At 37.2% G+C, this 13469-nt stretch overlaps 2 protein-coding genes across 2 annotated transcripts; both read left to right on the forward strand.

The window, feature by feature from the left end:
• The first annotated feature begins 2340 nt into the window (after nt 1-2340).
• Nucleotides 2341-7235, forward strand: LOC109243397. The gene is made up of 6 exons (XM_019410321.1): nt 2341-2575; nt 4123-4358; nt 4439-4697; nt 5679-5858; nt 5941-6096; nt 6603-7235. Exons 1-6 carry the CDS (start codon nt 2546-2548, stop codon nt 6768-6770), a joined length of 1029 nt encoding a protein of 342 aa, XP_019265866.1. The 5' UTR covers nt 2341-2545; the 3' UTR covers nt 6771-7235.
• A 4181-nt stretch (nt 7236-11416) lies between these two features.
• LOC109243393 lies at nt 11417-12783 on the forward strand. Its single transcript, XM_019410316.1, has 4 exons — nt 11417-11587; nt 11713-12021; nt 12091-12214; nt 12338-12783. The coding sequence occupies exons 1-4, from the start codon at nt 11417-11419 to the stop codon at nt 12781-12783; spliced, it is 1050 nt and encodes a 349-aa protein (XP_019265861.1).
• The last annotated feature ends 686 nt before the right edge of the window (nt 12784-13469 follow it).

Here is a 13469-nt window from a genome sequence, read left to right on the forward strand (position 1 = left end):
GGGGAAATCATTGCCTTAGCTTCTTCTCATCATTGTTTACAACCTTAGCATTTTAATTTACAGCTGTTTAATTTACTTGCAATCATAGTTAGTAAAGCGACCTTCAACTGTGATTCAAACATTTGGGGAAATTGGTTCTAAAGAGTTTAGTGGGTCTAAAGATAGTGATTGATAGGTTAACTCTCTGTGGATTCGACCCTGGGTATAATACTCGGGCTATATTTGCAACGTCCGCAGAGTCCTTTTTAGAGGGCATAGTTGGGTGTGATCAATAGGCTATAATTGTGTATTTTAGTCGCTTATTACACTCTAATTTACTGCACTTTGATTGAGTTTGCGCTTTAATCGCTAGTGTCCTGCACTAACTATGTGTTTTATGCCTTGTAGGAGTGATTCCGAGCTATGTACATGTTATGGAATGAATTCAAGTGATTTGGAGCTTTAAAGTTTGAGTAAAAGTTCAAGGAATTAAGCCGGGATCGTTTTTGGGGGTCAACGGATGATAGTTAGAGCAAACGAAGACTCCAGTAGGCAGATTGCGCACTGTCTAGTAAAATACACATAACTTTTCGCTCAAAAATCCATTTGGGATCCACAATATATGGTTGGAAAGATAACTCAAAGGGCTACAACTTTCATGTTTGGCGTTTTTCCAAATTCAGAACGGAACAGGGTAAAAAACGAGCAGACGCACGAAGAATGCGCGAAGTCGCGCATAGTTCGCGCGTATTACAAGCCGAGGCAGAAAGGTGCGCGAAGAGTGCGCGAAGGGCGCGCGAAGTCGCGCGTCCCACCCGTAAAAAGTGTCCTTTTTCACATGGGAGAAGGTATAATTGTTTGGGCCCAACCCTACTTGGTATATATACATAGGAGAACGTTTTTGAGAGCAGTTTTTGACCAAGGAAGAGCACAGAGCCGCCGTGGAGGCCGGGTTTCATCTTTTCTTCCACCAACTTAGTCTTTTTATGTTTCTTTGTATGATTTGTTGTTTTGCTACCATGTCTATGTGGAGCTAAACTTCACATTCTAGGGTTGTGGTTCTTTCATGACTATTGTTATTCGGATATTGATTTTGATTTCTTAGTTTATCATATTGGTTTATTTATTCAATCTTGCGTTTAATTATTTGATTGCTTGATCACCAATTGAATACTATCTACGAATTTAGGATTGAACTCGGGAGAGGAAATTCTAGATTGCATATAAGATTGAGTAGAGCAAGATCTTAACTCTTAGGGTGAGCGGATTTGCGGTTAGGATAGGAATATAGCTAATCGCCTTGCTTGGTTACTATACGGGAATTGTAAATGCGTTCTTGTTAATCCTAATTCCATAGGAATATAGGCGTTAGGTTAGCTTGAATAGGCGAGTGGTACTTCGGGAGAAGGCTACAAGCAATATTAACCCTGTCAACCAATAAACTAGATAAATTAGTTAGTCAATTCAATTGAAGAATACAATAGGAATGTTAGATAGCCCATAACCCTAGATCGTTTTCATTACATTGATATCACAAATATCTGCTCTTTCTCCTTGTTAAAAGTTCATTATTTATATTCTTTATTTAATTAGTTTAGAACCAAATACTTCTCGGTTTAATTCTTGTTTAGAAAATTAGGATAGTCTAATACATCAATACAGAACAAATTTCTATTTTCTCTTTAGCTAAAAAATTTATTTATTTGTTTATTCCTATAAATAAATTCACGTATTGACATGAATAAATAAAAATAATTTATTACACGGTGAATCTTTTTGTTTAGCTACAGAACTTATCCGTCCCTAATTTCTCTATTTTAATAGTGTAAAAGTTCAAACCATCTCTTTTTCTTTACTTTTTTCCTATTAACAAGCTCATTTCTTTGCCAGCATTTCACAACTTAAAAAAAGGCAAAAAGAAAAAAGAAAAATGATTACAATGCTTTTTTCCCCTATATCCTACGTGGTTTAGAACAAAATTTAGAAATTATAATAGGAAATGAGGGGAAAAGTAGCGCTTAATGGAGTACATTTTAAGAGTTGAAACCAAATAGTACTAGTTTAAACATTGAAATACTGGTTTGAAAGTGTATTTCAAGAGAAATATTGATTTTCAGCCGTAAATCTCGCAATTTTTTTTAAAAATGAAATTCATAGTAAAACAATTCAATTTCAATTTTATATTAAAGACTTTCCTTTTTATGGTATAACCATCTTTATTTTGTAATTATGGTGAGACAAATTCAAATAGAATTACCTAAATACTGTCCATATAGGTGGTGGTCTGAGTTGGACAAAATCTCACATTAAATTATAATGGCTCTATCTTAGATTCCTGCATTAAAAAGTAAGACGACAACCTGATATATCCAAAACACTTGTACTATTCATTCAATCAAATATTCGTATCTAAAAGCTCCTCCTATAGGGCCACATTTCCCACTATTTCTCCTTCTTCTGAAAAATAGACTAGCACAAAAGACTGCTAATTCAATAGCTTCCACCTCTTTCTCCACTTTCCTTCTTCTTTCTCAACATTTTCCCTTTTGATTTTGGCTCAAGTACAATGGCTGAAGAAATCTGTTTCTTTACAAAGGTTTGTTTGTTTTTTTTCCCTTCAAGTTCCTCTTTTTAATTAATGGACAATGGTTTCCTTTTTCCTTTCTGTTTTTTGTGCTTTGCTTTTTGCTGAGTATATTCTTTAAGAGATCCTGCTAAATATTTCTTCTTGGTACATTTGCGATCTTGTTGAAGCTGGACTCTCCTTCCCTTCCTCTAATTGGTTTTCTGGGAAACTGGGATTTGTCCAGATTGTATATTTATGGTGGTTTAAAGGTGTCTCAGATGTATTTCATGACAAATTTTAACTCTATTTTGTACTCATTGATCTGGGGTTTTGATTTTTCTTTTTTTGTACAAACATATTAGTAGAGGCAGCTGCAGACATTTGTGAGCTAAAATAATTTTTTGGGTCTTTATTAAACTGAGTGGAAAAAGTTTTTTCACTTTTTCCCTGTTTGTTCATAGGGTTGTTGTGAGGAAGCAATACTTCAGCTGAGCCCGTTTGGACATAAGAAATTTTTCACTTTTTTTCGAAATCAGCGTTTGGTCATAAAATTTTTAATTTTATACTTGAAGATGCATTTTGTAATTTTTCGATAATTTGAAAAACTTCAAAAAGCTGTTTTTCAAAATTTCCAGTCAGATCACTCATAAAATTCCAAAAACAACCCAAAATTATATTCATGGCCAAACACAACTCTAATTTTCAAATACCATTTTCACTTGAAATTTTTTTTTTTCACTTTTTTTTGGAATTTTACAATTCCAATGTCTAAGTGGGCGTTTCGACATAAGAATTATGAAATTCCAGAAAAAGTGAAAAAAATTTCAAGTTGAAAATGGAATTTTGGAAATGGGAGTTGTGATTGGACATGAATAAGAATTGGAGTTGTTTTTAAATTTTTGTGAGAGATTTGGGGAGAAAATTTTGAAATAAGTTTTTTGGAGTTTTTTTGAAATTCAAAAAATTTCTGAATTCAAACTTCAAGTTAGATTTGGAATTTTCACGGCCAAATACTGATTTCAAAAAAAAGTAAATCTTTTTTATGGCTAAACGTGCCTTTACTAGTATTAATTAACCTCTTAAAGAAACTAACTATACATCTTCCACTACTTGAGAATGTGGTTCATGACTTCCTGAAGGTAAATTTTTGAGTTTAATTCCTATGCACTAATAGTGCAAAAATATTTACACGATCAGGTCACATATAAGTTATTAGAGACAAATTTCTACCTTTGATTAATAAACTAATAAAAATGATAAGTAACCTATTACAAAAATTGTATGTAACTTAAATCCAAATTTTAATAGACTAACTAGATTGAGTTTTCTGCTTTATATCAATAATAGCAGGTGGTTCTTTAATAACAGTAATTAGTTTCTTTTCACTTGCCTTTTGTATGAGTTGATTTCTCTATTTGTTTAGTCAACTAGCATTTACTCAAGATGTTTAAGATTAATCGCCCAAGAAACGAGTTCATTACTAAGGCTGTGATTTGAGGTCAATTCATGTTGCAATTTTATTTTCTGGTTTTGCGTTAATCAGTTCATTGACATCTGTCCTTTTATTTTAATGCCAGGATGCTCTTATCATAAAACCTCCCAAGAAATCTCCAGCATTGTTGAGGATGATTGTTGTAGTGTTTGCAATGGTTTGCGGTGTTTATATCTGTTCAACCTGTCTTAAGCAAACTAACACCGAGACAACGAGCAAATTCGTGAACATTGAAGTTGTAGAAAGACCGTGTCATGAATATGACACGGACCGATCCCAGATTCCATACTTGCATTATCCTAAACCGAAAACCTTTAACAGGTAGGTATTTGAGTTATTTAGCTCAGTCTTTTACAAAGTTGTCTTATACTCATTTCATCTCGTTTGGCCATCTATTGCAGGGCTGAATGTGGCTGTAATCCTGTACGGCTGTTTGCTGTTCTGTCAACGCAGAGGTCTGGGAGTGGATGGTTTGAGACACTATTAAATAGTCATATTAATATAAGCTCCAATGGTGAAATTTTCTCCGTCAAAGGGCGGAGAGAAAATTCCTCCTCCATCTTGAGGACATTGGACAGTGTTTACAATTTGGACTTGTTTACCAGTGCTTCCAAGAATCACTGTTCAGCTGCAGTAGGCTTCAAGTGGATGCTTAATCAGGTAAAATATTTTCGTTAATTTACATATTTTAAACTAAAGTTTCGCTGAGATGTAGGCAGGATAAAAATGTTGTGGAAGGGGGGACAGTGTGCTCCAACTTTTCAAAAATCTTCTCAAACTACTATGTGCCATGCCAGGGGGGTGGGTGGGGGGTGGGGGGGTGTCACAGTTGTTTCAGATTGCTAGGCACTCTGCATCCTACTATGTGCCATGTGAGACGTATACCTAGCTTAAGATTGCGCTGCTTGAGTTGAGATGTGTTGGTTTTTTAATAGATGGGGCAGCAAAAAGATTAAAAGTATTGATTGAAAATGTCTCTCAAATTATTTTATTAAGCATAACAAGGCTTTAAATAGCCAATTAGGACAAAAAATCCACATAATTTAAAATTCAAAAAACCTAAAATATTATCAAAATACCTTTAGAAAAGTTTCTCTCCGAACCAGATTTTGTTGTGCTTGAATACCTTTAGCCTTCCAGACTTCATTGCATAGAAATAAATTTCTCTCGGAGATCCACTCAGGTTTGTAATATTATCAAAATAAATTTTTGCTATGGGTGATATTTTCTAAAAGTAGATCATGCATCAAACTTGGGTCTTTCAATGTTTTACTCAGATTGAGCAAATTTGGATCTTATCAAATCAGTTAGCGAATTTATCCACACAACGATGTGTCACATAAAAGAGGAAGTCTGTATGGTCGAACTAGTCTCGTTTCAAAACCACTTCGTATACTAATAGCACTTGTTCAAATAGAGGAAAGTCTGAAAAGGATAGCATTTGTAATTGTTTAACACTTCATTTATTAGCAGCATTTTTTGCGCCAGTCAAATCTAGCAGAATATTGTGATATTGCTCGTCTTCAGCAGATAAAAGAGGGTTCTCATTTTGTACAATGACCTCATTGTTTTGCTAGTGGAGACGCTTGAAACTATTGTTTTATTCTGGAAAATTGACTTGGTTAATTGTGGCAAATGCAGGGGCTGATCCAACACCATAAGGAGATTGTTGAGTACTTCAACAACGAAGGCGTTTCCGTGATATTTCTTTTTAGAAGGAATCTGCTGCGTCGTATGGTTTCCATGATTGCAAATTCCTATGATCGATACGCCAAACTCTTGAACGGAACACACAAGTCTCATGTGCACTCACATGAAGAGGTATTTTCTTAAATCCCTCCCTCCCCATAATATACACGGACATAAAGTTAATAGAATCTGATCATTTTGCTGCTTCTCCTAGGCTTCTACTCTCGCGAAGTATAAACCAGAAATCAATACAACATTACTGATCACAGATTTGAAGAAAATGGAAGTGGCAGCCACTGAGGCATTGGAGTACTTCAATAGCACTCGGCACCTAACTCTATATTACGAAGATCTTATCAGAAATCAGACTGTAAGAAAACACGTTTCTGAAGTTATAATTACCTTGTCATGCATCGTTGCATTAAAAATCCAAGAAGTGCTGATAGTTTCTCATTTCAACTATATCTAGTCAAGTTTCTTAATTTCGCATATATTCACTAACCTTTTTTCACTATAACATTGAAGACACTGAAATACTTTTTGTCATATTAAAGTAACTGGTGTTTACTCTATAACAGTGAAGTCACAAAACTATTTTAATTGTAAAGTGACAAAACTTTGCCCACTGTAATAGAAGAGTCACCTTGAGGGGTAGGTCTAGTTGTTATTACGGGTAAAGTTTAGTGACTTTACTAATATAGTGGATAAAATTCAGTTACTTTAATGCGGCAAAAAATAGTATTGTGTCTTTACGTAAAGTTTACTTTAATGTGTTAAAAAGTAGTTTTATTACTTTACTATTATAGTAGATAAAGTTCGGTAACCATACGAGAAAGTAACCTTTCTGTTGCTCATTGTTTTCTGGATTTATTGCAGAAACTGGGAGATGTACTAGATTTTCTAAAATTGCCGCAAATGAATTTAAGTAGCCGTCAAGTTAAGATACATAGTGGACCTTTACGGGAGCATATCAAGAATTGGGATGATGTGAACAAGACATTGAGCGGAACAACATACGAGAGTTTCCTTCGATCTGACTGTTAAATTTCCACCTTCATTGATTGATGAAGGAGGTGTAGATATCAACCTGGAAATCTATCTTACTGCATTACAACAGCAACTGCTACGCCTGAAAACCAAACAGATTGAGGCCGGCAATGTGAGCAAGCTCACATAGGGGTAAGGTCTGCGTACACATTACCCTCCCCAGATCCCACTGGGTGGGATTCTACTGGGTTGTTGTTGTTGTTGTTGTAATGTGAGCAAGCTCACATAGACGGTGCATTGGTCGATGTAAATCAACAGAAATCCAGCTTAGCCCCACATTTTTCCAAATTGCAAGTGTAATTAAGCTGAGTGTCCCCCCCCCACCCCCCCCCCCTTTTTTTTTTCCTTTCATTTTTCTTTGTAACTTTTCAATGTTCTTGGTTTCTGTAACTTAACTAGGAAATGATTAAATCTGCAAATTAATGCAGGTGGTGAGAGGTTATCTATTTTTCCAATTATTCATTACTGAGTCTTTAGGTAATCGCCATTTCTTTTGATGTGCTTCTTGGTTCCTTCTCAGATGAGCAGAAGGATTGCAAAAGTCTGTCAAAAAATGATGCTAAATATTTATTGTAATTATGGTGATAATCGTTTTCTATCTCCTACGATAGACTCGGGTTTACTGCAACTAGTAAAACTTAGGAAGACATATTTTATCAGCCAAGAGCCATTTTAAGCGATGTTGCTCGGACTCTCTGAAAATATTTTCGTATTCGTGTCGGATCCTCCAACATAGTATATTTTTGGAGGATTCGATATGAATACGATAACATTTTGGATAGTCTGGCCAACAAAGATTTTAAGTTCATAGAAACACTAAACATCAGTCGTATGCAGCAAGATTTGACCTTGAAACCTTTAGTCATAGCTCCTCAACTTAACTATTGGAAGTAAGCATTGTTGGCGACCATTTTATTGTTTAAGTAACTTTAAAAAAAATGATTTTTAGCATTATTGCCTTTTTAATTTTAACACATTTACTAAGTAATTGAATTTAATTAAGGAGAATGCTCGTTTAGTCATTTTGTCAAGTCAGTGAACTATAATTTTTATTTCAAGGGTGGGAGGACTAGGAGCAGGGGCAGAGCTAGTGATGGTAGGCTATAATTACGTATTTTAGTCGCTTATTGCACTCTAATTTACGGCACTTTAATTGAGTTTGAGCTTTAATCGCTAGTGTTTTGCACTAATTATGTGTTTTATGCCTTGTAGGAGTGATTCCAAGCTATGTAGATGTTATGGACTGAATTCGAGTTATTTGGAACTTTGAAGTCTGAGTAAAAGCCCAAGGGATTAAGCCGGGATCGTGTTCGGGGGTCGAAAACCACGTCTGGATATCAAAAACACAAGAAAAAGGCTAGCTCTGAGAAAAACCTACAGCCGCGACGCGTGGGGCGGCACGTGGCGCGCCGCGGCTACCCATTTTTTACTGCTGTCAATTTTGCACGCTCTCTGATAAGTCCCACTATCACACCGCGTGGCGCGTCGCCCAATGCGGCGCCTGTGCAATTTTTACAGAGTAATAATCCAATTTCGGCTAGGAGAAGGTAGTTTCGCCTGGGCCCGACCCTACTTGGTATAAATACATGTTAAAACGTTATTTGTGGGAGTTTTGACATACTTTAGACCTAAGGGGAGAACAAGCCATTTTGGGAGGCAAGAACATCACGTGGAACAACTTTTGGAGGAGAAAGTCATCGAGTTCTTCAATCCTTCATCGTTTCTTGTAATTTGTTTATGCAAAAAACTTGAAAAATTGTTACTAGAACATGAGTGGCTAAGCGCTCTAGTTTCTAGGGTTGTGGTTGACATGATTATTAACGTTTATTAATTACATCTCCGTTAATTCGGATTATCATCTTATGGTTGTTTCTTTGATTCCAATTTTAACTTGTGAATTATTGTAGCTACCAATTCACCCTGCTATCTATGCTATGCTTGGGAATGTTGTGTTTAGATTAGAGTAGAATTAAAGAGAGTTTGTTTCTGAACCCGTGGCTCGGGGAAAGATTTCGCAGTTAGGATAGAAATATACCTAACAATCTTGCTTAGTTGAATACCGTGTTATATTCGTTCATGCTAGACTCAATACCATAGATATCAAAAACACAAGAAAAAGGCTGGCTCTGAGAAAAACCCACAGCCGCGGCTGGCCATTTCCTGCTGCTGTCATTTTTTGCACGCTCTCTGATAAGTCCCACTACCACACCGCGTGGCGCGTCGCCCCATGCGGCGCGCATGTGCAATGTTTACAGAGTAATAATCAAATTTCGGCTAGGAGAAGGTGGTTTCGTCTTGGCCCGACCCTACTTGGTATAAATACATGTAAAAATATTATTTTTGGGACTTTTGAAATACTTTAGACCTAAGGGGTGAACAAACCATTCTGGCAGGCAAGAACATCACGTGGAACAACCTTTGGAGAAGAAAATCATCGAGTTCTTCAATCCTTCATCGTTTCTTTGTAATTTATTTATGCAAAATACTTGGAAAATTGTTACTACGAACATGAGTGGCTAAGCACTCTAGTTTCTAGGGTTGTGGTTGACATAATTATTAATGTTTATTAATTACATCTCCGTTAATTTGGATTATCATCTTATGATTGTTTATTTAATTCTAGTTTTAACTTGTGAATTGTTGTAGATACCAATCACCTTGCTATCTATGCTATGTTTGATAGCTTGCTTTTGAACCTGTGGCTCGGGAAAAGATTTCGTGGTTAGGATAGGAATTACCTAACAGTCTTGCTTAGTTTAATACCATATTATATTCGTTCATGATAGACTCAATACCATAGGATAATAGGATTGATATATTGTGGACAGACGAGTAGTATTGTGGGAACATGCTATTCATATAAACGATCCGGTTACTTAGCAACCATAGATAATTTGGATTAACGAGTGTGATTATTTAACTTAATTGGATTGATAAGCTAACCACAACCCTGGAATTTTCATCTCGTCTGAATTAAAATCTCATCATACACATTTGCATTCTTGATAAATGAGTTGTAACTTGTTTAATCCACAATAGTAGATTAATAGAAAAACATCACTCTCAATTATATTGGACAATTAACTGATTTTAGTTTGCTTATTTAACGATTGATCTAAGTCTCTGTGGATTCGACATCCGACTTTCGAGTCACTTTATTACTTGATGGCCATGTATACTTGCGTGTACTTGGGGAACCAACAAGTTTTTGGCGCCGTTGCCGGGGACTTAGTTATTGGTTGTTTATTTAAGTTAAGCTTTTATTCATTATTTGTTCAAGTTTTAATTTTTAGTTTGATTTATTTGTGATAATGCATGCTCTTCTCTTGAATGCGGAGGAGTAGAAGCGCAAACAATCTCCTTCCTCTTGATCCTGAAATCGAACGAATAATTCACCGAGTGAGGAGAGAAGTCGAAGCTAGAACTAGAATAGAAAGAGAGTTGGACATCATAGTCCAACAACAACCAATAGAGATGACAGGTATTGCAGAGCGTCAAGTGATAGAAGCTGCAAGGCCCAATCTTGCGAATATGACTCAGGCTATTGTGAAGCCTGATATCACGGGTCTCTTTGAACTCAAACAGTACATGGTACAGCTGATTCAGTCCACAGGGTAATATGTGGGTCTATCTCATGAAGACCCGCAGAGGCAACTATCAAAACTTCCTGGAAATTGCGGACACTTACAATTATCCGAACGTTTCCAAGGACTATGTCAGGCTGACATTCTTTCCCCTTTCACTGCTGGGGGAAGCTAAGGAATGGTTGTAAAAGGAGCCCGCGAACTCAATCCACACTTGGGATGATCTAGCAAGGAAATTCTTAATAAAGTTTTTTCCCACTAGGAAGACAAAGTCGTTGATGAGCCAGATTCTTGGGTTTCAACAACGAGATGGCGAGACTCTTCGTCAAGATTGAGAAAGATACAAGAAGCTACTCAGAGACTGCCCACATCATTGTCAGACTAATGAGGTGTTGGGTCACACTTTCGTTGATGGGTTGGACGAGACATCAAAGATGAATCTTGACTCAGCATGTAGGGGTAGTTGCATTGACCGTATAGTGAAATCCAGATCCTGCTAAACAATTTCATTGCTAATGATAATAATTGGCAAGGAGATGGGGAACCACGAAGAGCACTTAAACAAAAGGCAGCAGGTGTGATTGAGCTTGATGATTTCTCAGACATGAGGGCAGATATAGCGAGATTAGCAAATCAGATGAATAAAATGACAATGCACCAATCACAACAGATGCAACATGTGCAACAGATGTCTACTTGCTGCGAGTTATGTGGTGAAGGTCACACAAGTGACATACACCCCGTGAATCCGGAATCCGTCTACTATGTGGGGCAACAAGCTAGAGGGCCGATGAATCAAAATGCTCAATATGGTAACATATACAATTCGAACTAGAGGAATCATCCTAACTTCGCTTGGGGTGAAAATCAGAACAACAGGCCTCAAGCTAATTACAATCAGCCACCTAAATACCCACAGCAAGTAGAAGAGAGTTTGACTGACATGATGAAAAATCTCTTGATAGACAATCAAAAAGTAATGGCTGAGACTCAACAAGTTAGGGCTGAGAATCACCATTGCGCACAGAGTTCAGAAATCTAGAGAGTCAGTTTGAGCAAATGGCTAACAATCAGAATATTAGACCTACTGGGGCTCTCCCAGGTGATACAGAGAAAAATCCTCAAGTCAACACAATGACATTGAGAAATGGGAGAGAGTTGGTAGAAGTGCCTAATAAGAAAAAGGAGCCGTCTGGGCTCGAAGAAGAAAGAGTGCCAAAACCTGTAGAGGTAGATGAGAGAAACAAAATAGAGTCTGAGCATATATCAAAGAGGGTGCCCCCCCTTTTCCTCAAAGATTGAGAAAGAAGAATGATGACCACATGTTTCACAAATTTCTAGATTTGCTAAAGTAGATACACTTGAACATCCCTTTAGTGGACATGCTCCGTGATGTCCCAAGATATGCAAAATATATTAAGGATATAGTGGCAAATAAAAGGAGGTTAAGTGAGTTTAAGACAGTCGCACTTACTGAGGAGTGCACTTCCAGGATTCAACATAAGCTTCCACAAAAGCTTAAGGATCCGGGTAGTTTTACCATCCCCGTGAGGATTAGTAAAATTGATGTGGGTAGAGCCTTGTATGATTTGGGTGCAAGTATCAATCTGATGCCATTGTCAGTGTTCAAACAATTGGGCTTAGGAGCTCCGAGACCCACCACGGTGATGCTATAGTTAGCTGAAAGATCTTATGTTTATCCTGAGGGGTTAATTGAGGACGTCTTGCTGCAGATTGGGAAGTTTATTTTCCCTGCAGGTTTTATCATCCTGGACTACGAGGCTAATGAGTTAGTTCCTATCATCTTGGGACGACCTTTCTTGGCCACTGGAGATGCAATTATCAAAGTTCAAGAAGGTAAGATGATCATGAGGATGGACAATAAAGAAGCAGTCTTTAATGTATATTGAGACATTCATTTACCTTGTCATTACGAGGACCTGGCCATTTTCGTGGTGGAGATAAATGAACCAACTGTAGAGCCAAGTGCGTTTAATAAAGATGCACTAGAAAAGGCATTGATGTTGTTCAATCACTTGGAACTTGAAGAAGAGGTTGAGGAGATGTTGCAAATTCTGGATGCATCTTCCAAATACATAAGAGAAAGATCCCAATTTGAGCCTCTAGATAGGCCAATCGGCCCGCCCCCTAAACCCCCAGTTGAGGAGGCCCCAAAACTAGAACTTAAACCCTTACCATCTCATCTTCATTATGCATATTTGGGAAGTTCTAACACTTTACCTGTGATTGTTTCTTCTCATTTATCTAACTTGCAGGAAGAAAAGCTATTAAGGGTGCTGAGAAATCACAAGCATGCCATTGGTTGGACAATGTCTGACATAAAGGGTATTGCCCTGCGTTCTGCATGCATAAAATACTCATGGGGGAGGGACACAAGCCTAGCGTGGAACATCAACGCCGCCTAAATCCAATCATGAAAGAGGTGATAAGAAAAAAAGTGATCAAGTGGCTCGATGCAAGTATAGTATTTCCTATCTCTGATAGTAAGTGGGTAAGCCCTGTTCAATGTGTACCTAAAAAAGGGGTATGACTGTTGTAGTAAATGAACAAAATGAATAAATCCCAATTAGGACTGTGACTGGTTGACGAATATGCATAGATTATAGGAAGTTGAATAATGCTACATGAAAAGATCACTTCCCTCCTCCATTCATTGATCAAATGCTTGACAGGTTAGCCGGATAGGAATACTATTATTTCCTTGATGGCTATTCGGGGTATAATCAGATTGCTATTACCCCGGAAGATCAAGAAAAGACCATCTTTATATGCCCTTATGGCACTTATGCATTTAAGAGAACACCATTCAGGTTGTGTAATGCACATGCGACTTTTCAAAGGTATATGATGGCTATTTTCACCGATATGGTGGAAGTTTGTGGAGGTCTTTATGGATGATTTTTCTGTGTTTGGTCCTTCTTTTGATGAATGCTGGACCAATCTTGCTAAAGTGCTTGCTAGGTGTGAGGAGACTAATTTGGTACAGAATTGGGAAAAGTGTCATTTTCTGGTACGTGAAGGTATAGTACTAGGACAAAAGGTGTCCAAAGATGGATTGGAAGTTGACAAGGCTAAGGTAGAAGCAATTGAA

This window comes from Nicotiana attenuata, unplaced genomic scaffold (genome assembly GCF_001879085.1).
Source record: "Nicotiana attenuata strain UT unplaced genomic scaffold, NIATTr2, whole genome shotgun sequence".
NCBI lineage: Eukaryota > Viridiplantae > Streptophyta > Magnoliopsida > Solanales > Solanaceae > Nicotiana > Nicotiana attenuata.